The sequence below is a fragment of the Chelonoidis abingdonii genome, chromosome 1 (assembly GCF_003597395.2).
Source record: "Chelonoidis abingdonii isolate Lonesome George chromosome 1, CheloAbing_2.0, whole genome shotgun sequence".
In the NCBI taxonomy this organism is placed as follows: Eukaryota; Metazoa; Chordata; order Testudines; family Testudinidae; genus Chelonoidis; species Chelonoidis abingdonii.
In genome coordinates, this window is record NC_133769.1 from 41,241,884 (window position 1) to 41,267,735 (window position 25,852).

Below are 25,852 nucleotides of genomic sequence, written 5' to 3' on the forward strand. Positions count from 1 at the left end.
GGATACTCAAACAATCTGAAAAACTCAGACCCTTAAATTTTATTATACAAGATTAATGATCTGTAGAGATTCCAGATTTAGGGAGAAAATCTGAGCAGAATATCCCCACAACTCTTGCAGATTTATGTCAACTACACCATAAAACAAGATGCTTGTAGAAAATTTCTGCACAACTTTCCAATTGTCCATCCCAAGAATGAATGAAGGAAAAGAAAAAGAGCAAGGGATGTGGACTGTTTACATCATAGGGGCCTTGGAGAGAGAGAAGGGAGACTTCGAGTTGCAGAGACTCTACAATGGAATTGAAAGATGATTAGTCAGCAGGGGAATTTTAGAAAAAGCTGTCTGTCAAGCTTAGACTATGACTACAACAGCTTTGGGAGCTAACATTCACACTTACTGAAGTGTTACATCATGTTGGGTTTGTGATGACTGATATAATTTCCAGCAGTCAAATTGAAGCCACATGGGTGAAGTAAATTTTTTAGGATGCTCCTGGTGTGGTACTATAAAGGACTCTCTTCTTCTCTTAGGCCCCATCTACACGACGCGTGAAAATCAATTTTAGATACGCAATTTCAGCTACGAGAATAGCGTAGCTGAAATCGAATATCTAAAATCGAGTTACTCACCCGTCTTCACCGCGCCGAATCGATGTGCGCGGCTCGCCATGTCGAATCCGGAACTCCGCTTGTTTTGGTGGAGTTCCGGAATCGATGTAAGCGCGCTCTGGGTTCGATATATCCCCGTCTAGACGAGACGCGATATATCGAACTCCGAGCTTTCGATTTTAACGCACCGAAATGGCGCGTCGTATAGATGTGGCCTTAGTTAAGGTACGACAGCCAAGTCTTTGTGGAGGAATGGTGAAGTTTGCAAGTTCAAGGGCAGGCAACCCAAAATGCTGTCATTTCAACATTCTCACACTGATTTTGTGAGTGCTTCGGTGGGATTTTCAAAAGGAATCAGAAAGACCAGTTTTATTTGAGTCCACAAAATTTTGATGAAAAATATTCTTGTCAAAATATTCAGTGGAAATTTCTGACTTTTTGCATTGAGGCTGAAAATTTTTCAGTTTTTATGTGCTGTTTTCCAATTAATTTTTTGAGAAAAACACCCTTTTCATGCAAATTTTTATTTAGTCTAAAACCCAATTTTTTTGAGGGAAAATTTTCAACCAGTTCCAGTTTAGTCACTGGCTGTTCTGAAATCCCCTCTGTGGGGGCTATATCAATTAAAAAAACATCCAGCCAAAATTAATCAAGTCAAGAATGGTGTGATAACTATATCTATGGACATACATGCACACAAACATTGTCTACAGAATACGAATAAAAAAACACAAGTATTTTTAATACTGTTTTCACTTACCCTGTGAATTATGCCTGCTGAATGGATATACTGTGAAAACAAAAAGATCTGTTAATTGACACTTGCTGAACTCTCAATAAATTATTATTTCAGTTCTGCTGAAAAAGTGGCCTTATATGGTGCTCAAGTGATTTGAAATTAATAATACACTTTTTAGAAAACAATGAGTCAATCAAATGTGTTGTCATATAAAAAAACTGAAATATCATTAGATGCCAAGTAGAAAAGTAAAGGGAGATCACAATGTTAGAGGCAGGTGATAATCAGGTTTACACACCCTTACATCAAATATTCAAAGAAAAAAATACAAGTGTATTCATTTTATGACACAATTGCAATTCATTCACTCTATGGATTTCCTGCCAGAGAGATTAGAGAATGATTTCAGAGAAGGTCACACTGGATTCCTAAAACTAAATTTAAGGTATAAGATTATTTTTACTTTCTAAAGGAAGTCTCAAGTATAAAGCTGCTGCTTTTTTCAACCTATAATCATTTCTGTAGCTCTATTTGAATATTGATATTGAATCAGGTCACCATGTTTCCTCACTTTTAATTTCCTCATAAATCATTTTTGTGTCCAGAAACTCTCCGATATTGTTAGAAAAATAAAATCATCTTGAAATTGAGTTGTGAAATATATGGATTAAAATAAATCCTATTCTTTACTTAAATTCCTGAGCTAGCTACAACAGAAACTTAAACTGCACAATCACAGATTAGGTTCAGATGCCTTTGGTAAACCTCAGCTTGAGGAAAGCATGTGCTGTACAACTCCAGTCATCAGATTTAAGCACAGGTTTAACTTTAGGAAAACAGATGCTCAGCTTTAAGCATGTGTGTAAGCACCCTTCCTGAATAGGTATCCTTTCCAGAATAAAGGCCTAAATGCAAACAAACCTGAAAGTAATCTTAAAAAAACATTTTACCTTGTTGGAATATTTTCATCCTCTTTCCAAGGCTCTGTGTGAGGATGCTCAAGTTTTCAAAACACACATAACTCAACATAATGGATGTCCAAGGACTAAGTTTTAGAGAAACTGATGTTTATACCAAACTGAGCAGCACTGGCTATGTTCTGATAGGGACATGCCAATGTGTACATTCCAGTTACTAGGACCTTCTGTAGTTCCATAGACAGTTTGGTAAATAAGAGAGAGAATATTGTTGTTACATTACTATTATATCTAATAACTTTGGTTCCTCAAAGGGGCAACCAGAAAGATGCAAAAGCCAGACCGAGATGTGTGTGATCTTTGCTTTTTTGTTATTAGTAGCCATTTGAATTAGACCAATTTTGACAGTCCACTTGGAATAGTGTGCTATCTGCTATTGTGTCAGAACATGATGATAGACTCTCTAAGATCACTATATAACCATTTGAGAGTTAAATGAAAATCTCTGTGTTGTTTGGATTTGTAGTCTTAGTTTAAATGCTCAGGAGCATAGCAGTTTTACTCAGATAAGGGACTTTTCTAGATTTGTAAACCACTTCAACTTCTAAACAAAACCACCAGAAGGCAAATACTTGCCCTCATCCTAACACTTTAGAAGAAGAATGGTTCTGCCTGGCTCCACCTCTGACTCTCCCAGCTGGGTTAATGGTTCCAACAGTCCACAAAGTCTCCACAGAGAGCAGAGCAGCTACTGATGAATATTCTGCTGGTATAAATTTTAAACACAAAATACCATTTTGTGCAGAGGTTCTGCAACAGACTTATAACGGGTGCATTAGTAGCAGTTATGTCCATATGCAGTGCTTTACGAACACTAAACAATCAATCACGGATGGATCATAATTGGAACCTAAGTGGCAGGAAGGGACAGTAAGGCCCACCTATCAGCTTGGTGTACTAGGAGTGAAGAAGAGCTTCTAACTTGGTACAGAGCTCAGGCAAATGAGCTCCTTGCCTTCTGGGCAGCCTCCACAAATCCTGCCTCTATCCACCCCCAAAAAGAACCATGAAGTTAAGCCATAAGCCCTATAGTTGCAAGAAGAAAGGAGAGTCACAGATGGGTGTTAGGGGTGCCAACCCTCCAGGGTTGTCCTGGAATCTCCAGGAATTAAATATTAATCTTTAATTAATGATTATATCATGTGATGAAACCTCCAGGAATAGGTCCAATCAAAACTGGCAACCCTAATTGGTGTCCTAGCCATCTTCCTCAGCAGACATATTGTGTATTTTAGTTTTAGATCTCTTTTTTTATAGGAAACAGACCAGCACAGGAACTAGTATTTCAAGGTGTACACTGCTTAAAAACTGGAATAATATGACAAGGATGAAATGCCTCCCATGCATGTATTGGTTTTGTGATCTTCTTTCCCTTTGTTGTATTTCAACGGATACATCAGAGCATTTAAGGATCTAGAAATTAAGATCATATAGTTGGCTACTATTATTGCATTTAGTGCAAGGGGAAACAAACCTTCACAGACAAAAAATTATTTATTTTTTCTTTTCCATGTATGAAATATAAGTGTCAGCACTGGAATCCAGTGACCTGTACCCCTACTTGAAGATCAGGCCCAGTGTAGTACAGCAAGAACACAAGTTTCCCATGCAGCTAGACATACAATTTTAAAGCAATGCTGTTCAGAGTCCATTTCATCTCTGCCCATTGCAAAGACTAACTAACTCCTCATCCTTCCACATTACACAGAGGTTCCCTCTCTCTCACCTGACATAACTTGTTTTGAAAGCCAGCCTGCTCTTGAACTGCTTACAGTAGTGAGTTTAAAACCCCCATCTTTGCATTCCTAGTGCTGCTTTCATGTTGGGACATATCTGTCTGCCTTTGGCTTTATGTTCTCCTATACCACCCTCAGCTGATGCGATTATAAAATAGTTTCTTGTTTTGACATAATATGAGCAGAGGGTGCAAGACAAGTCATAACAAGTGCCACAATAAGTGAGTAGGCCTGGGAGAGGGACCCATATACTGGACATTTTCAGCTGGAGGATCAGTTCCATTTGTGAATGGCCTGCAGACCAGACAGTTCCAGCATCATCACTAGGGAGTGAAAAACAACCTCCCATAATCCCTTCCAAAGCACTGACTATTGTAGAGAGAAGATGTTGGTGCCATGGAACATAGAAATAGTACTACAGGCTACCACTGACTGGAGGAGACTGGAAACTATAACGTGCTATTTATTTCATGGATGGAAGGGTGAAGTGTATCAGGATGAGAGAAGACTGCTTAAACAAGGGGAAGTCCTGTCACTTGGATAGAGAGTCTTGAGAGAATTCCTATGGAAAGTATTTGTTAGAAGCCAGACTCCCAGCAAAGACTGGTAACAAGGAAAGGGTAGACATTTCCCACCAATGGCCAGTTTTATTTTTGAGCAACAAGCATGTCACAATGACCAAACATTCCAAATTGTTTCTTAATGTCTTCTCACTGAATCCCCTAATACTTCAGATGCTAAGACAGAGTGCAAAACTGTACATAGTTGGGAAGTAAACAGTAGGCCTAGGGACTTTTGCACAAGAACGAAGGATCTAGAAACAGGAATTGTAAAAGAATTTCAGCCTCGGGAAATTTAGCAAAAATGGGCCTCAGCCACCTTCAGGGAAGAGAATAGTTTTCCTTAAACATCTTACTTTTGCTAATGGTCTCTCCCCCACCATACCTAGGAATGAGTGTTAGAAATGCAAAGGAGGAAAAAACAACTCATTTAAACACACTGGATATAATTTACATGTTTACTGAACACTCTTCTTAATAGAGAGATGGTGAGACCAAATTATTTAGCACTTCATTTCTGATGCCAGGTTTCTTTCATAAATGTTTGTTTTTCTGTAAATCAAGACATTTGAATCTACACTGCAGTGTACCCCAATATTGAGGAAACTACTCCAGCTTAGTTCAGAATATTTTCATTTTGATGGAGACTCTCTCTAAAATGGGATTTTGCACTCTCCTATTATGGATTTTTACCCATTCTCTCATAAAAGTATCTATTAGCAGTGAGATTTAGACCATATCAGTCATTTCCCTCACAACATTGTCACCATTTCATCTTAACAACTGGTCTTATTTCTCTGATTAGGATGAACAAATTGATTTGCAGTATAGGAAACTTGGGAATAGCTAAAATGCAAATTTTGGTACTCTATGCAAATTCAGTTCAATAAGTTCCTGCATCCTGTTGATAAACTCTTCATCATCAGTCACCTGATAATGAGTGTTCTTGGCTGCACATAAAATATAATATGAATCTTCCCATTGTCTTCAACGTTTTTTGGACCAACTCCTTTGAGCATTTTAGAGTATAACCAATACAGGAAGATATGGCAAGGGAGTTTGAAAAGTGAAGTCTAGTGAATATTTTTAAGGGGAAAAAAAGGGAATGACTGAGTTTAGTACTCATGAAAACAAGAGTCTAATAGCACTAAGCTGAGTCTAACGTAACAAGGGCTGGTGCTGTGAGAGCGTCACTCAGACAAACAGCACTGCAATGTTCCTGCTTTTAGTTAAGTTCCTTAGAGTCTTTTCCAGCTAGACACAGTGCTTGCTCAGAGTGAATTATTGCAGGAAAAAGATCCAAAGTATAGTGACATGGATGACAGGTGAAGTAGTAAAGATTATTGTTGAATGTCTGATTCACAATATGAAAGGACTAAAACATCAAAAATTAATGGATGAATAAAGCCGTACATTTTTGCTGATAATGCTGAGGTTATTAGAGATGCACTCCTCCATATGACCAGATGGAAAGCAGTTTTGCAAATAGTCAAGGGAATCATTTCTATTGAAAGATACAGTATGATTAGGGTATCGAGCTATACTGGTTTACTAGGATTATCTCAGCATCTCTGCAAGATTTGCTGGAACTGGAATGCCCCAGTTTCTCCAAACCATGGAATTTCGGGTCACCTACGGAGCTTCCTCCTATTTCCTCTTTACCCAGTGTACTGCTTTGAGTGCTTCATACATCAGCTCTTCACACCTGCTTTTCCAGCTTCCTGTGAATGTAGTGCTTCTGATTAGCAGAGACAGAGACATCCTTTGGGGCTCACAAAGCCTACTTCTGTGGGTGGCTCTATGATTGTAGGGGCCTAAATATGTCAGGGCTAATCTATGTATTTTTTTTCACAGTAGGTTTCTAGCCCTTTTCTTTGTGAAGATATCCTAAGAAGGTAAATCAAGCCCTACAGTTGGAAATTCAGAATTGATTTTTTTTCTCCTGAAGATCCCATCTACCCCACTACTGTCAACTCAGGCTGGTCTTTTAACATTCATGAAACCCTTGAGCACAAAACTTTTTACTTGGAGCCAGGGACAAATGAATAAATGAGGGACAAGATAAAAATATATACACTAAATCTGGAGACAGGAGAAACAATACAGACACAAAGGGGTAAATGTACGAAGTAGTGGAGCGAGGTCAGAGGGGAGGTGAAAAACAGCACTCCTAGGAACCAATCACCAGAGTATCCAGGCACAATGTGTCCTGTTCTTTTGGCTTCAAATGTTTGAAAAGTCCAATGTAAATTAGAAAGAAAAACTGGTTAAAATCTGATCAGGCATGATACGCCTGTCTCATTTAGGGTTTGATTCTGCAGTTTACAAAGCACAGGGGGATCCACTCCACCCATATTAACTTCAGTGAAACTCTGCATGAGTGCAAGGCTCTTCTTGTGTGTCGTAAATTGCAGGATCCAGACCTTAAAGAACAAACATTCACAGAGAAAGGAATCACCAAAAATATACATCTAATTCAAAATTCTGCTATTCCATGGCAAACTGCATAGAGTTTGTCTCCCAGGGTGAAGGGAATTCAATTCTACAGAAATGGCTGTCACTGTGGAAAAGACAAGTTTCAGCCTGCCAAAGTAGGTCAAGGCACTTTTAGCAATTAAATCTCAACTGTATGCTAAAATCGTTGTTGAAGCACAGCATGTTAATAAGGACAGAATACAGCATCTTTTATAAGGAAGCTCTCTCCTTTTGAATGCACAGCTTTCACTAGAAGGAAACAACAAAAAATAAACAACATACTTAAAAACCAAAACAACACAGACTGTAATTTAAAAGTTAGAGTCAACGTTTTCATTTGCATTCCTAATATAGAATGAGACAGATTTTAATCTTCCATTTATAGGAATCATTCAGAAACATGGGGGTTCAAAAATATTTTTCTGGGTTTTTTTTTTATATCATTCATGGTTCAAAAATAGAATGTTAATGATCATTGCCTATTTTGTGATAATAAGACAGAAAATATCATATTGCCTCTATATGAATCCATCGTATGCCCACATCTTGAATACTGCATGCAGATGTGGTCGCCACATCTCAAAAAAGATATATTGGAATTGGAAAAGGTTCAGAAAAGGGCAACAAAAATGATTAGGAGTATGGGACTGCTGCCATATGAGGAGAGATTAATAAGACTGAGACCTCTGGAAAAGAGATACTAAGGGGAATATGATAGAGGTCTATAAAATCATGACTAGTGTGGAGAAGGTAAATAAGGAAGTGTTATTTACTCCTTCTCATAACACAAGAACTAGGGGTCACTCAATGAAATTAATTGGTAGTAGGTTTAAAACAAACAAAAGGAAGTATTTTTTCACACAATGCCCAGTCAATTGTGGAACTCTTTGCCAGAGGATGTTGTGAAGGCCAAGACTATAACAGGGTTCAAAAAGGAACTAGATATCTTCACGGAGGATAGGTCCATCACTGGCTACTAGCCAGGATGGGCGAGAATGGTGTCCCTAGCCTCTGTTTGCCAGAAGCTGGAATGGGCGACAGGGGATGGATCACTTGTTCATTCCCTCTGGGGAACCTGGCATTGGTCACTGTTGGAAAACAGGATACTGGTCTAGATGGAACTTTAGTCTGACCCAGTATGGCCGTTCTTATGAAAGCCAGGTGAAACAAAACAGAGAACAATGAAGATGGAAATCTGTTTATTTAGCTGAAATGAGGGAAAGACAAACATACACACTGTACAGAAGTTTAGTATACAAGACTGGATACTTCAGAGGTGATCCACAGTCATTTATAAACAGTAACATTATTAAAAGACAGTACATATGAGAAGAATATTTCTGATAGCAGAAGGCTCTATAATCTGTCAAACAAAGGTATAACAAGATACAATGACTGGAAGCTGAAGTTAGATAAATTCAGGCTAGAAACAAGATGGAATTTTTTAAACAGTAAGAGTAATTAACCATTGGAACAACTTACCTAGGGATGTGGAGATTTCTTCAACACTTGAGGTCTTTAAATCAAAATTAGATGTCTCTTTTAAAAAAATGCTTTAGCTCAATGTTAAGATATGGGCTCAATATACGAAACAGTGAAATTCTGTATCCTGTATTATGCAGGAGGTCAGACTAGGTGATCACAATGGTCCTTTCTAGTCTTAAAATTTATGAATATGTCTATCATCAAATAAAAATATCAAACCCTGAGATAGTATCAAACTATGCTCCCAAAAATCATTGAAAAGTGATGCTGTTTCAATGGATACTTTTCCAGCATCTTTCATCCCCCATCATTTACAATTTTTTCTTTACAGATGGCTGACATCTTTTGTGTGGTGGAGGGATGAGAGAGGTTTTGAAGATGTTCTAGCTTCTCTCAGCCACACTACACACTAATTTGTCACTAAAAATCCACAGTGTATGTTAGCATGTTTTGTCTCTACACCAAGCCACCCCACCATCTCATGCTAGTAGACTTAAGAGATCCTTCAGATCTATTGGGAAAGGCTACATAAAACGTTACGAGATGGAAGTATATTTTAGAATTTCACAGGTAATGTTAGAACCCTGATTAGTCAAGGTAATTAAGCCAGTGAGCAATCCCATTGACATCAGTAGGATAAGTCATGTGCTTAAAGCAAGGCATGTGCTTTACTGCCTTGCTGAATTGGGGCACAATTCTATAAGATGCTGAGGAATCTCAATTCTCATTAACTCTAGCGGAAGTCAAGGAAGTTCAGCATCTCACAAAGGCAGATATTTACTCTGGGATGCCCATGCCTAAAGGTCTCTGTTCATCTTATCAAAAAGGGGTTAAAACAAATTTACAATAAGCACAGGTAATATGAGCATGAAAGGAAATCCCCAGAGATAGTTAATTAAAATAAACAGAACTAACATGAAAGCAAAAACTGGAAAGGCATCACATCTGATGTCACATCTCCAGTAGACAGAGCAGGGGGAAAGCACTGTTCTCTCAACCACAGCACTTTAAACTGACTTTGAAAAATCTGCAGATTAGCAAATAGGAGACTTGTAAAACTGATCATGTAACCTGGTGCTCTGCACTGTTGTATTTGAAATCCAAGTTTGATTCTTGGCTTGGGATCAAATCCTGGCTCCACTGAAATGAGTGCCATTGTCTTCCGCAGGGCTAGGATTTCAACCCTGGTTTCTAAGTACCTCAGCTAGAAGAGGCTAGGTGTGCCAAAGAAGCAGCACAATCAACTGCTGGAGGAGGATGGACTAAAATCACAGTAGTGACTTTTCTGGCTTGTTAAAATAAAAGTGTTGATGGCCTACAAGAGAGTCTTTGTGGATCAAATATATTTGCAACTAGAAAATCAGACCATCAGGACAAGGGACTCACACTCCAACGCCCACACGTGATTTTTGAAAAAATATAAGCAAATATTCACCATCAAGAAACACATCCATTGTGGGGAATTCCAGAGCTTACAATGTCTATAGAGAGATTAAATTTTGCTCAGCTTTCAAACATTGCAAAATGTATGCAGCTCTCTAAACCAATTTTCTGAGAAAAAAATTAACTTGTGAAAGTAAGAAAGTAATAAAAATGGCAAACCTTTAGGCCCTTTAACATCTGATAGACCAGGAACTGGATTCGATCTTCAGTTAGTTTCTCATGCTTCATTATCTTACTCAAGTCTGTTCCCATAAATGGCATGACTAGGTAGCTAAAGAAAATGGAGTACAAAATAACTCCATCAAGTTTGTCAAAGTGAAACATACCCGTACATTACATCTCAATGATAATTAGAAATTACAGTTCTTACCATTTAGTTAAGCTACTGGTTAATTTGATCTCCCATTTAATTAAATACCTCTAGGACCAAATAATTTCTATTAAAAATAATATAACTTCCATGCTTTATTTTTATCAATTATGATTGCTTGAAGCAGGTACTGAGTAACTCAATCACTGGTTATAGGGAGTTGTCAATTAATAGGAAATGACAAATTCTGAACAAGATAAAAGAGCCCAAGGAAGATCTTTCTGTGCTTAAAAGATAACTAGATAAAAAGCTCTATAATTTACACACTGTTTACCTTAAAAGAACTATCATGAGTTATGCAAACCAGTGGGTACTATCCATAACAAGGTCAACTACATACCTCAGTCAAAGTGACAGGAACAAGATCTGATCAAAGTCAGAAGAGGGTATTACTGTAAGGCATGATTTCTCAACCTGAAGGTCATGAAAAAGTATCAAGGGGTCATGACCACCCTGCACTTCCCAGATTTCTAAATGGGAAGGGAGTCCAAGTATGGAAAAGGCTGAGAACTATTGCTGTATGTCAAGTAGATATTTCAGGCCTAACCTTAAGAATGGGACAGCTTGGGACCTCACGTTTCTGAGGGCCTTCAGTAAGCTCACAATTCAGAATCTAGCCTAATGTCCAGGAGGACCAGCCTATAGCAACTAATATAGCCAAATACACTTCCAGCAGATTAAGGATCAAACCTTAAGGCTGCACCTGCATATAATGAAAACTAGACTCAATTATGATGTGTGGAAATAATTCACCAATTTGTCTTAAAGGGTTTTTCTTTGTTTAAAATCTATGGAGTTTCAATATTTTATGTTCAGTCGTATAATAACTGAGGTTTGCCACACAGCATCAATGTCCTTAAGAGAAAAATAGAAAAAATTATTCTCAAATTAAAGAAAGAGCAACAGACATCGAATGGTAAATCACAGAGAAAAGGGACAATAAGGTAGTTCCAAAGAACTTTGGCTGGAATTATCAAAAGAGCCTAAGAGAATGAGGCTCCCAAATCCCTTTCAATGGGATTAAGCACCTAACTCCCTCAGACTTCCTTTGGTGCAAAGTTTAAGTAATTTAATTCAAGTACAATGTGGAGAAACAGAAGATAAGTGGAGGAGCAGAGAATGAATCCTCTCTGCTCTCTATCAGTATATTTATGGCACGTGAAAAAACATGGCTCACTGATAAAGTGGATGACCTGGACAATAGATTTTAACCTCAAATATATTGGTGTTCCTGAACAACGAAAGCATAGATGGACAAATTATTTTTTCCATGATCTTATCAAAGTCAATTATCGAGAGGCCATGAATATTTGAAGTGAGCTAGAAAGAACTTAGTGAATATTCTATCAAAAATATAGGGTTTAAGGAAAAAATCTAGAGGATTTACCAATGACATTTTTGTTATTAATTACTAATTATTATTAGAGATATTCAAACATGCTGAAGGGATTCAGAAGCACTGATCCAGAGGTTCTCAAACTGGGGGTCGTGACCCCTCAGGGGTTTGCAATGTTATTATGTGAGGGGTCGCGAGCGTCAGCCTCCATCCTCAAGCTCTGTTTTATAAATAATTTTAAAAATATATAAAGAAGTTTTTAATTTATAAGGGTGGTTGCTGTGTGAAAGGGGTAGGGTTGCCAACTTTCTAATAGCACATGTCCCGCCCATGTCCCGCCCCTTCCAGAGGCCACGCCTATGCCCCATCTCTTCTCTGAGGCCTCATCCCCTACTTGTTCCATCCCCCCTCCCTCCGTCGCTCGCTCTCCCCCACTCTCACTCACTTTCACTGGGCTGGAGCAGGGGGTTGGGGTGGGGGGGAGGTGTGAGGGCTCCAGCTGGGGGTGTGGACTCTGGGGTAGAGCCAGGGATGAGGGGTTTGGGGAAGCAGGAAGGGGCTTATGACTAGGGTAGGGGGGTAAAGGGTGCAGGCTCCGGGAGGGAGTTTGGGTGTGGGAGGGGACTCTGGGCTGGGGAAGGGGGTTGGGAGTCCCTGGGACCCCTAGAGTCTAGACACATGGGCGACCAGGGAGGCTTCTCGGCACCAAGAGCTGCCCTTGTGCCCAGAGGCACTGCCCCCGCAGCTCCCATTGGTCACGGTTCCTGGCCAATGGGAGTTGTGGATCTGGCACTTGGGTGGGGGCAGGGCATGGAGCCTCCTTGAGCCTAGGGGCTACAAGGCTCTAGCTGCTGCTTCCAGGAGACACACAGAGCCAAGGCACGTAGGAAGCCTGCCTTAGCCCCAGACCCCTGCTGTGCCACCAACTGGACTTTTAACAGCCTGGTTGGTGGTGCCGACTGAAGCTGCCAGGGTCCACTTTCAGCCAGGCGTTCTGGTCAAAAACCAGACACCGGGGAACCCTAGAAAGTGATCACCAATACAAAAGTTTGAGAACTACTGCACTAATCCAACGTTCAATGGAACTTGTGTGCCTAAATCCTTTAGGTGCTTTTGCACATTCATTATTATATTTTGTCAAGTATCAGAGGGGTAGCCGTGTTAGTCTGGATCTGTGAAAGCAGCAGAGAATCCTGTGGCACCTTATAGACTAACAGAGGGTTTGGAGCGTGAGCTTTTGTGGGTGAATACCCACTTCGTCAGACGCAGGTAGATTATTATATTTTGGTGACACAAAAACACTGGTCGAGACAGGGACCCATTGTGCTGGGTATTGGACAAATGTATGTGAAGATACAGTCCCTGCCCCACATCTCTTACAGTCTAAGGGCCTGGGCCTGTAATCTGATACATTTGGGTGGATACCTCCACCCATGCAGACAACCAAGAATTCCTTTAATGTAGGACAAAATGCAACCAGTGAATGTGATAAACAACACGATGGGAAGGAGGTCATTTGATTACACTAACTAGCTATATGTAGGTATAACTCCCAAGGAGATTACTTAGAGTCCTGGTACTCTGTGTGCTGGTAGCTCAGAGAGAGGCACACAGTCCCTAGTAGAGAGGGGGAGCCAAAGGCAGACTCAGAGTCTGCTTGGCAACCAACAGGGAGAGAGACGCCCTTCTCAGGGAGCTCAGGAGAGAGGAGGAGTCATTTTGGAGCAGTCTGGACTCTGGAGTCAGCCAGGGAAGGGGAAGGACTAGCCTCTGGGGACCTGAAAGCAAGATCCCTCTGCTTGGACCTTTCCCTCTCTAAAGGTGACTTCCAGTTTGTAGAGTTTTGATCTCTATGTGAGATCAGTCACCACATGGCCAGCTCTGCTCTGGCTGCTAGCCGGGGTTGCTGCCTGCTATGAGTGTGTCTGAGCACTAGGGTGAGAGAGTAAAATCCAGAATTTACTATAGTTTTGTAATCTCCACCTTGATCCTTACACCCCTTTGTGGTAAGAGGAAATCCTGGCAACAGAAGCAGCCTGACTCCTGCATGAAGAGGAGGACACCTGTCAGCAGTGGTTGTCAGCCCTCATACTGAGAAGTCCAGAGCCATCTCTGAACCTGAGGATCTGTGGTGGAGTTGTGAGTCACCAGCTTTTAGTTAGCTAGTCAGGGAAATTGTTTGGGAAACTGCTTACCAGGAGCGCCATTTCAGGGGTGTTTAGGGGGTTCAAGCCCCTCCTTCTACCCCCCCCCCAGTTTCATATTTGAGGTTTGCTAACAGCACATGCCCTACCCCCAGATGGAGCTCTTAACTGCAACACAACTTGAGTGTGCTACGTGATGAGTTCTGTGCTGCTCCAAGCTTCCGCCTTTGAGGCAGGGAGTTTGTTTATAAACAGAGGCAGGGTGATTAAGATAACAACAGGCTTTCATTAAATTAAATTAAGGATCGTTAGATGATCCTGAAAGCATTGCCAGGCACTCTAGTTAAAAAATAGGAAACAAAGGGTAGGAATAAATGGTGAAACTAGAGAGAGGTAAACAGTGATGTCTCCCAGGAGTCTGTACAGGGACCTGTGCTGTTCAACATATTCTTAAATGATCTGAAAAAAGGGGTAAACAGTGAGGTGGCAACATTTGCAGATGATACAAAATTACTGAAGATAGTTAAGTCCAAAGCTGACTGCAAAGAGTTACAAGGGGATCTCACAAAACTAGGTGACTTGGCAACACAATGGCAGATGAAATTCAGTGTCGATAAATGCAAAGTAATGCACATGGCAAAATATAGTCCCAACTATACATACAAAATCACGGGATCTAAATTAGCCGTTACCTGTCAAGAAAGAGATCTTGTGGACAGTTCTCTGAAAACATCTGCTCAAAAAAACTAACAGAATACTGGAAATCAGTAGGAAAGGGATAGATAAGAAGACAGAAAATATCATATTACCTCTATATATGGAACACTCACATATTGCATACTGCATGCAGATTTGGTCACCCCATCTCAAATAAGATATATTGGATTTAGAAAAGATACAGAGAAGGGCAACAGAAATGTGTAGGGGTATGAAACACCTTCCATATGAGGAGAGATTAAAAAGACTGCGACTTTTCAGCTTGGAAAAGAGATGACTAAGAGGGGATATGGTAGAGGTCTATAAAATCATGACTGTTGTGGAGAAAGTGAATAAGGAAGTGTTATTTACTCCTTCTCATAACACAAGAACTAGGGGTCAACCAATGAAATTAATAGGCAGCAGGTTTTAAATAAACAAAAGGAAGTATTTCTTCACACAACGCATAGTCAACCTTTGGAACTCCTTGCCAAAGGATGTTGTGAAGGCCAAGACTATAACAGGGTTAAAAAATGAACTAGATAAGTTAATGGAAGATAGGTTCATCAATGGCCATTAGGCCAGGGGGTGGGGACGGCACAGTGATCAAACACCATATTCTGCGTGTCCCTAACCTCTGTTGCTGGGAATGGGAGAAGGGATGAATCATTTTGATGATTGCTATGTTCTGTTCATTCCCTCTAAAGCATCTGATATTGGTCACTGTTGGAAGACAGGATATTGGGCTAGATGGACCACTGGTCTTCCCCCCTATGGCCATTCTGATATTCTTATATAGATTCCAGATGGATGTGCCTCCCGCTGTAACCCACTAGACCCCACTCCTCTCCCAGAGCTAAGACAGAGCCCAGGAATGCTGATAGGAGCTCTCTCTCAACAGAGTTAGTAACAAAGTAAGAATACACATTCAAATTTGAAACCTAACCAGTCCCTTAAGTGACTTGCCACAAGATGTCAGAACACATTAGTATTATTGCTGAGTGGGTCCAATATTTATTTCATTTTGTTTCTTTTATTTAGGAATTAAATACAGTGCTTCTGCCAGCTAACTGTTAAGTTATCTGCCAAAAAACTAGAGTTTTCAAGTGTCTAAGTAAGCCCCTAGAATCATAGTTAAAAGTTGTGCCACCCTACCAAAATCTGAAATGGTGCCACTGTCATTTCCTGAAATGTGTCTTCAAGCCAGGGAGTAAGGGATTGGGAATTTTGTTACCTGCTGCCTATTAAATCCGCAGAGGGACTTACCGCATGATCCCACATGTTAGTCTCTTCGACTGTACTGAACCCAGTCAGCCACAGACTGCTAACTGCTGCACAGACGATATTGTGGTCACAGATCATCAAAAGCCCCCACAAAGTATGCACACAAACAGGACATTAATTTTACATTTGCTATATCAGGTCACATGACTGGGGAAATTCACGGGTATTGCAGGGGCCCTCGTGATCCTGAGAATAGTATTTTACCCTAATATATTTATCTTCTGTTTAATATAATTACTGTATTAAATATATTGAATATATTTGTGTTATTTCATGGAAGTCTCCAACTATCTGGCAACTAAGTGATGGTTACCCAGTGATTAGAATGTTCCTCCCAAGCTGCCCTGGTGACCCTGCCAGGAAGGAGCAAGGGAGTGGAGGCACCACCAAATAAATTCATATGGGAAGAAAAAGAAGTTACACCCTGCTGAATGTATGGCAGGATCCAAAAGAACCCTGGCCTGTCTATCAAAACCCATAAGGAGATTGGCGCTAAAGGCGGTAACCAGGTGGATAGGGGACACTACATACAATTTGATGTTTCTGAATTTTTAAGAATCAGGATAAAGAACAATCTTTCAGGAGAAACACACAGGTGTGGTACAATAAAACAGAAAGTTTGAATATCCAGTGTTTCTGGATATTATTGGAGCAGGAAACAAATTACAATGCAGTCTCAAGTTATAGCCAGTAAGGAATTAGCTGCAGTGTAAGATTCCAGAACAAAACCTCAACATTGTTTTAAACATGCCTCTAGAATATGAAGAACACTAAAATCTACATAAATAAATAGGCTTCATTCTTCCAAGGCCCTGCACAAGCAGCATGTTTCAGGATTGGGTCAGTCAAGAGAAGACAAGACATAGCTGGTTATCTGGACATAGCTAAACTGAGACACTCGGTCCAGCCCATTTTTGGCAGAAATCCAGCCCAACTAAGGCTGTGTGATCTATCTCTATGTTATCCTAGAGATTCCTGTATGTTCTCAAAATTCACCACTTGGTTATAAATCCAAGGTCCCAGGAGCTTGTTGGAATAACATTCATCAAGGAAGAAAGGGAAATTAATCAAGGAAAGTATTTTACTTCAGTTGCATAGTTATCTGCTAAATGTTTTTACTTCCAAAAGTGTAGCTGAATATTAGGAGATAAGTTCTGATCTAGACATACCAGTTCAAATTCACTGAGTAGCAGAGAACTTTATTTTACTGACAGCAATTTTATAAACACAGCTATTATTTGAGTACTAATACGCACAAAGGTTGATTTTAATATTAATTCACCATTGATACAATTCAGACTGAGTTTTCATTTTACTTTCTATTTCTTTAAAGGCATGCTGGGCTTATTTGGATTAGATACAAAGCTCATAGTTAATTCCAAAACTGGAGTTCTTAAAGGAGTCTGATGGCATTAGGTGCAAAACCCTCAATTAATTTCAAGGAGAGTTGGGCACCTAACTTCCTTAAGTTCCTTTAAGAATTCCAGCCTAATCCCTACAAATAGAAGGCTATAAAGAAGCACTTGACAGCATGAAAAATAGTGACCCCACAGACTACATTACAGTTCCCACTGTGCAGATAAAAGAGCTATTCCTAGGGGAATTCCACACCAGTGCACGTGTGCAGAATTCATATCCGTCACACATTTCTTTGCTTCCCCACAGAAAAATTACTTTCTGACAGGGAAGCAGCAAGGGTAGTTATGTGCCCCTTCCCAGCAGCGCAGGTGTGTCATTTCAGGTGCCAAGAGCAGTCATTGGAGAGAGAAATCACTGGGGGGATGGGGTGTCTGGGGACACCCCAGCTGGTGCCAGATGAGACCCACCAGGAGCCAGGGCCAGGTCAGACCCATCCCTCACACACCCAACCCCAGTGTATCTGGACCCCTATACTCAGACACCCCCATCGATGAGCCTCACTTTCTGCACCCAAACCCTATCACCAAGCCCTCTGGATCCCCTGCTGAACCCCACCCCCTGCATCCAGACCCCCACCCCTGCACCCCGACCACCTCCTACCAAGCTTCACCCCCCAGTACCCAGAACCCCTCCACACCCCTACGGAGCCCCTGTGCATCCAGATTTCCCACACACACACCCAGACCGTCACTGAGCCACCCACTCGCAAACTGCCCAATACAGAACCCTCTCACTCTGTACCTGGATTCCCCCACACTAAGCCCCTCCACACTTAGATCCTGACAGGCTGAGCCTGCATGCCCACATCTGGTGTGCCTGGTTTGGAGGGGCAGGGGCCCAGGGCATTTCTGGGGCAGGCCTGGCCCTTTCACTGTGTGAGGGTCAGGTGCAGCCTCACCGCTGAGTCTATGTCCTGGGGAGAAGCGGGGAAAGCAGAGTAATCTCCCACCTCTGTGCAGTCAGCGGCCTGTGCTCCCCACTGCCATGCTGGAGCCTCCACATTTATTTTTTGACAAATAAAATGAGCAGAATTTTAAAATATTGTGCACAGAACTTTTTTTATTTTTTTTTGATGCAGAATTCCCTCAGGGGTAAAGAGCAGGCAAGAGACAGTGCAAAGTCCCTCATTCTCGCCCTCCCCTCCATACTTGTTCCAGGAAGCAACTACAGACCTAGGCTCTGATCCTGCAAAGACTTATGGAAGAAGAGGTGGATGAGGCTTTTTTTTAAACAACTAACAAAATCATCCAAAGCATAGGACTTGGTAGTGATGGGGTACTTCAACTTACAGACATCTGTTCAGAAAATACAGTGGGTCACAGATTATCCAACAAGTTCTTGGAATGTATTGGAGACAATATTTTAGTTCAGAAGGTGGAGAAAGCTACTAGGAGAGAGGCTGTTCTAGATTTGATTTTGACAAATAGGGAGGAACTAGTTGAAAATTTTAAAGTGGAAGACAGCTTAGGTAAAAGTGGCCATGAAATGGTAGAGCTCATGATTGGAAGGAATGGTAGGAAGGAAAACAGCACAATAAAGATAAAGGATTTCAAGAAGGCAGACTTTAGCAAACTCAGGGAGTTGGTAGGTAAGATCCCATGGGAAGTAAGTCTAAGGGGAAGAACAGTTCAAAAGAGTTGGCAGTTTTTCAGAGACATTATTAAGGGCAGAAGAGCAAACCATCCCACTGTATAGGAAAGATAGGAAGTATGGCAATAGGTCAGGGATCGGCAACCTTTGGCACGCAGCTTGCCAGGGACAGGGTAAGCACCCTCGCAGGCCGGGCTAGTTTGTTTACTTGCCGTGTCTGCAGGTTGGGCCGATTGCGGCTCCCACTGGCCGTTCCAGGCCAATGGGGGCGAGGGGAAGCGGCAGCCAGCACATCCCTCGGCCTGCACCACTTCCTGCAGCCCCCATTGGCCTGGGACGGCGAACCGTGGCCAGTGGGAGCCGTGATCAGCCGAACCTGCGGACACAGCAGGTAAACAACCAGCCCAGGCCCGCCAGGGTGCTTACCCTGGCGAGCCGCGTACCAAAGTTTGCTGATCCCTGCAATAGACCACCCTGGCTTAATCAAGAGATCTTCAATGATCTTAAACTCAAAGAAGTCCTACAAAAAGTGAAAACGAGATCAAATTACAAAGGATGAATATAAACAAATAACACAGATATGTATGGACAAAATTAGAAAGGCCAAGGCATGAAATGAGATTAAACTAGCTAAAGACATAGAGGGTAACAAGAAAACATTCTATAAATACCTTAGAAGCAAGAGGAAGGCCAAGGACAGGGTAGGCCCATGACTCAATGAGGGGGAAAAAATAATAACAGCAAATGTGGAAATGGCAGAAGTATGAAATGACTTTTTTGTTTCAGTTTTCACCAAAAAAATTAGTAATAATTGACTGTCTAATGTAGTGAATGCCAGTGAAAATGAGGTAGGATTAGAGGCTAAAATAGGGAAAGAACAAGTTAAAAGTTACTTAGACAAGTTAGATGTCTTCAGGTCACTGGGGCCTGATGAAATACATCCTAGAATACTCAGTTTGCTGACTGAGGAAATATCTGAGCCATTAGCGATTATCTTCAAAAAGTCATGGAAGACGGGAGAGATTCCAGAGAAATGGACAAGGGCAATATAGTGCCCATCTATAAAAAGGGAAATAAATTGACTGATCTGTAATTCCCCTTAACTTCAGTACCTGGAAAGATAATGGAGCAAATAATTAAGCAATCAATTTGCAGACACCTAGAAGATAATGAGGTGATAAGTTACAATCAACATGGATTTGTCAAGAACAAAACATGTCAAACCAGCTTTCTCTGACAGGGTAACAAGCTTTGTAGATAGGGGAGTGTCAAGGTTTTTTCCCCACTCTGAACTTTAGGATACAGATGTGGGGGACCTGCATGGACCCTTCTAAGCTTAATTACTAGCTTAGATCTGGTAACACTGCCACCGGCCAGAATTTAGTGTCTGGCACACTTTCTGTTCCCCCAAAACCTTCCCTGGGGAACATAGATCCAAACCCCTTGGATTTTAAAACAAGGAGAAATTAACCATCCCCCCTCCTTTCCCCTCAGACTTTCCTCTCCCTGGGTTCCCTTGAGAGGTTTCACACCGATCCAAACTCCTTGGATCTTAAAACAAGCAGGAATTACACCCCCTCTCCTTCCCCCACACTGGTGAGTTCAGACCCATTCCCCTTGATCTTAAAACAAGGAAATCAATCAGATTCTTAAAGAAAGGCTTATTAAAGAAAGAAAAAAGTAAAAAAATATCTCTGTAAAAATCAGATGGAAAATACGCTTTACAGGGTACTCAGATTCATATAGATCAGAGGACCCCACCCCCGAGCCTTAGATCAAAGTTCAGCAAACAGAGGTAAAATCCTTCCAGCAAAAGAACATTCACAAGTTGAGAAAACAAACATACGACTAATCCGCCTTGCCTGCTATTACTTAATTTTGAAACATGAAGGACTGATTCAGAAAGATTGAGAGCATGGATTACATCTGTCCATCTCGATCTGGTCCTCTTAGTCCCAAGAGCGAACATCGAACAATCAAAAAGCACAACGAAGCACTTCCTCCACCAGATTTGAAAGTATCTTTGTCCCCTATTGGTCTCTTGTAGATGTAGCCAGGGTTAACTGAGCTTCTTTAACCCTTTACAGGAAATAGAACATAACCTAACTATCATGTTATGAGGGGGGAAGTGGTAGATGTGGTATATCTTGACTTTAGTAAAGGTTTTGATCTCTCAATGACATCTGCTAATAACAAAACCTAGGGAAATACAATTTAGTGGAGCTACTGTAAGGTGAGTGCATAACTGGTTGGAAAACCATTCCCAGAGAAAGCAGCAAAGAGTCCTGTGGCACCTTATAGACTAACAGAAGTTTTGGAGCATGAGCTTTCGTGGGTGAATACCCACTTCGTCGGATGCATGCCATTCCCAAAGAGTAGTTATCAGTGGTTCACAGTCAAGCTGGAAGGGCGTAACGAGTGGGGTCTAGTCTGTCCAATATCTTCATCAATGATTTAGATAATGGCAGAGAGTGTACATTTATAAAGTTTGTAGCTATACCAAGTTGGGAGGGGTTGAAAGTGCTTTGGAGGACAGAATTAAAATTCCAAATGATCGGGACAAACTGAAGAAATGGTCTGAAGAAAATAGGATGAATTTCAATAATGACAAATGCAAAGTACTCCACTGAGGAAGGAACAATCAGTTGCACACATACTAGATGGGAGATGACTGCCTGAGAAGGAGTACTGCAGAGAGGGATCTGGGAGTCATAGTGAATCACAAACGAAATGTGAGTGAACAGTGCAACACTGTTGCAAAAAAAGCGATTATCATTCTGGGATATATTAGCAGGAGTGTTGTAAGCAAGATACAAGAAGCAATTCTTCTGCTCTTCTCCACCCTGATTAGGCTTCAACTGGATTAGTGTGTCCAATTCTGGACACCACATTTCAGGAAAGATGTGGACAAATTGGAGAAAGTTCAGAGAAGAGTGACAAAAATTATTAAAGGTTTAGAAAATATGACCTCTGAGGGAAGATTGAAAAAAGTGGGTTTGTTTAGTTTGGAGAAGAGAAGATTGAGAGGGGGCATGATAACAGTTTTCAAGTACATCAAAGGTGTTATAAGGAGCAGGGGGGAAATTATTCTCCTTAACCTCTGAGGAGAAGACAAGAAACAGCGGGCTTAAACTGCAGCAAGAGTGGTTTAGGTTGGATATTAGGAAAAACGTCCTAACTGTCAGGGTGGTTAAACACTGGAATAAATTGCCCAGGGAGATTGTGGAATCTCCATCAGTGGAGATTTTTTAAGAGCAGGTTAGACAAACACCTGTCAGGGATGGTCTAGAGATAATACTTAGTCCTGCCATGTGTGCAGGGGACTGGACTAGATGACCTCTCAAGGTTCTTTCCAGTCCTACGATTCTATGATAAAGTTAACTGTATGTTCCATGGGTAGCCCTAATAAAGCAACACAACTACTCACAGTGCAGAAAGTTCAACTTAAGCATGAATCTTTGTAGGATCAGGGTCCTATATTCACACTTCTTGAAGTAAAGGGCTGGGAGGTGTGGGTATGTGGGGGAAATGGTCAGGTGCCACCTGGGAGAGCACATGGGATCTCAGAAGGGGTGGGCTTTAGCTCCAATACCTTTTCCACATTGTCTGGCAGATTGATGCTGATGGTAGACCTAAGTGTATGCTTCCCTCTAAAAAATAGAGGTAGAAGCCACATCAGCATATGCTCCTTCCAATTCCTAAAGGATTCACACAGAAATAACGCCCCAGGGGACTGGCAGTGGTGGAACTGTCTGACCCAGCACTGCTGTTTCTAGCCACGAGGCAGCTGCATTATAGTAAGATCAAATTCATATCACAGACCAAACAAGCTCCCACATGACTAGTTAGCAAAATGTAAACAATCAAATCTCCCCTTGAATGACTCATCTGACCTTTAATGCACAAAAGCTTCCCCTCATTTCTGTTTTAACTGTAAACACATTTGTACTTGCTTACAACACATTTGCAGCAGACTGCTGCACTTCTAGTCATGAAAAGAAGCCTTTATCTGCCTCATGCACCCTCAAAACTCCTGGGTGATGTTTTACCCAGCCTGCTAGGCATATTAGACTGTAAGGTCTCTGCCTCAAAGGAACCCTTGAGTAGTCCACATGTTTGGGCTTAATCCAATTTTTGTGTTTCGTTTTCTACTTTATTTTTAACTTTGTATTTTTAAACAACATGGGATAGATTTGTATTACCAGACGAGTGATTTCAAGACATTCTGGATCCGATTCTGATCCCAGGTTTAATAGAGGAAACATACTACAATCTACTGAAGGTAATAGGTTTACTCTAGATGTACAACAATTTAAATGAGATCAGAATTTGGTCCTTTGTTTCACGGATATGAAATCAATACATTAAGCCTAGGATTTTCAAAGGTGCCTACGGGAGGGATGTACCAATTCCCATGGAGTTTCAATGGCAAGTAGGCAGGCACCTAACTCTCTTACAAGCCTTTGAAATTTTATAGGCATGCACATAATACTATATTAAAGTGAAATTCAGAAATAACCATAATCTAATGCCTACAATTTCCCATAGAATCAAAAACTTACAAATCATTAAATTTTTCCAGTGTTACATCTGGTGTGAACACATCCAATATTCCAATAACCTAAAACAGGAGAGAGAAAAAACAGAAATATATGGATTAAGACTTCATCAACACAAAATCATCAAGCCACATAATAAATGAAGAAATATAGTGGAGAACATTACCAAAATGAGACATTAGTGACAAACATAAAGATGAGAAGTAGCTTGCCTATAGCAAAACACACAATTGCTAGTGTAAAGAAAGTCTGTCACCCATTATCCATCAGTTTTCACCTCCATCACTAGGTCTGCTTGACCTAAGGATAAACAAGCTTTAAACGTACAGTTTTTTATAAATAAGCAAGGTTGAGTGATAATTATATAAAACAGCCGATAAAACCTCTCATCCTGAAGGATTCCAAAGTGTTTTACAAACAAACAAAAACTTTACCACACTGTACACACAGGAATAGTCCATCATTGTTATTCAACCATCCTAGGGAAAAGTGAGCCAACTGTGGGTCAATGCATAGTAACACTAAACAATTTAGGATAGCAAATAAAATGAATTTTCCAAATTCATCTGCAGTGGAATTTTGGTAGGCAGAATATAATTCCCAGAATGGAATTTGGTCAGGACCCTGGGACTAAACTTGTTTATTCCTATGAAAAGGGCTAATTGGCCTTAAGTGACCATAAGTCATCAAGAATGCAACTGAGAATTTAACAGCTAGCTCTATATCTTGGATTCTCCTTAACAATACTCTGTGTGTCTCAACAAAACTGTAATAAAATGTATAAAATAAACATGTCTTTCCCTGATTTTCCACTAGTAAATCCATCAATGGAATGAGACCAGTTGGCTGGATATACTTACAGTCACTGCCAATACTCCACCCAAGTAAATTAACCATCAATAAATTAAATATTGGAAAAATACAATAATCAGGTCTAACAGCTTATCATGCTTTGTAGCATTACCATGAAATTAACAATCAACATTAGAAACTATTTTAAAACCTGCTTTGAGAAATGCCAAATTGCCTCTTTCCTTCCAGTACTTAAGAGGTATTACCAAAGATCTTTAAAAAACAAAACAAAACAGGAAGTGAAGCAAAAAAGGGATGAAATAAATAAAGATAAAGAATAGGATTTGTTTCACTTAAATCTTTAAAGATAAAAAGTCTTATCACCCCTTCAAAAATCCCTTACACACAAACTTTCGCCTTTTCCATTATTTCAAAAGTTTACAGGAGGAGTTCTTAAAGTTAGCCTAGATATAATCAAAATACTGTGGTGATGAGTGCAGTATAAACGCCTACATAAACCTCTGCCATGATATAACGTGACCTGATATAACACGAATTCGGATATAACACAGTAAAGCAGTGCTCTGGGGAGTGTGTGTGTGTGGGGCAGGGGGACTGCACACTCCGGCGGATCAAAATAAGTTTGATATAACGTGGTTTCACCTATAATGCGGTACGATTTTTTGGCTCCCGAGGACAGCGTTATATCAGGGTAGAGGAGTATAAAATACCCAGATACAAAAGCTTTATCTCTGCATCCAGGCTGAATCTTTGGAAGCTCTACTAAGCAAATCATTTTCCTGGAGTTTGTAATATAGTCTTTTTGAAGCCATTCAAAGAACAATACAAAAATGAAAGAATCACCCCACTAAGTAAGACCCATTACTAGACCATCAAAAATAAAGTAAAAGAGGATGTATGTATTCAAAACCATGCTTTAAATATTTTATTTTTCAGATTTCTATAGCAGAATTTTATAACTATCCACCATAGAAACTTTTCAATCGTGACACAGAAAGTGACACCAAAGCTGAATCATGGAATTCTAATGGCTAGTTAAAACTGTGCATGTACACTTTTCTAAAGCTGCACCTTGCTGAATCTACATTTCAAAAACTTTTAAAATATATATAGATAGCATTTGAAGAGTGTGTCATTAGAAATGGAAAGTTAGTATTTGAACTTCAACCTGGTCCATCAAGTGCCTTCTCTTCCCATTAAAACCCACTACTTCCTGTGAAGAGTTCCTTGTCCTCTAATCAAAAAGTTTTGTGTGTCCTTATTTACCTGAACTGTTGCTCTATGTCTTGTCTATCTTAGATAGTAAGCTACATGATCGTGACAGCAGGCTTCAGCAGGAAAAGTAATTGATATCACAGAAGATGAGGCAATGTATGGATGCTGCACCACATGGATTTGCAACCAGTATTATTAAGGCAAACAAAGCATGGGAACCTGTATTATGCTCCTGTTCTTGTGAAACATGAGAAGCTGGAAAAGGTGCTTCAACAGAAAATACCAGCCAAAAATCAAAGAAATTAGTAAAGCTCATTAAAATTCCCCTTTATCTCCCATTAAAGTCAGTGGGAGTATATTAGCTACTTGGACTATCCTGTTAGTTAACAGCATGATTTGT

The 25,852-nt window shown here is 40.5% G+C and overlaps 1 protein-coding gene across 3 annotated transcripts in view; it reads right to left on the reverse strand.

Moving 5' to 3' along the window:
- The window catches only part of MAPK12 (mitogen-activated protein kinase 12), an 80,988-nt gene that overhangs the window by 26,121 nt on the left and 29,015 nt on the right, over positions 1 to 25,852 (reverse strand). For all 3 annotated transcript variants that reach the window (XM_032769370.2, XM_032769369.2, XM_075065228.1), the window contains exons 3-5: positions 23,428 to 23,486; positions 10,186 to 10,297; positions 1,372 to 1,401 (exon numbers count right to left, since the gene is read on the reverse strand). In XM_032769370.2, the coding sequence (XP_032625261.1) occupies positions 1,372 to 1,401; positions 10,186 to 10,297; positions 23,428 to 23,486 (201 nt within the window). The remainder of the gene's footprint in view (positions 1 to 1,371; positions 1,402 to 10,185; positions 10,298 to 23,427; positions 23,487 to 25,852) is intronic.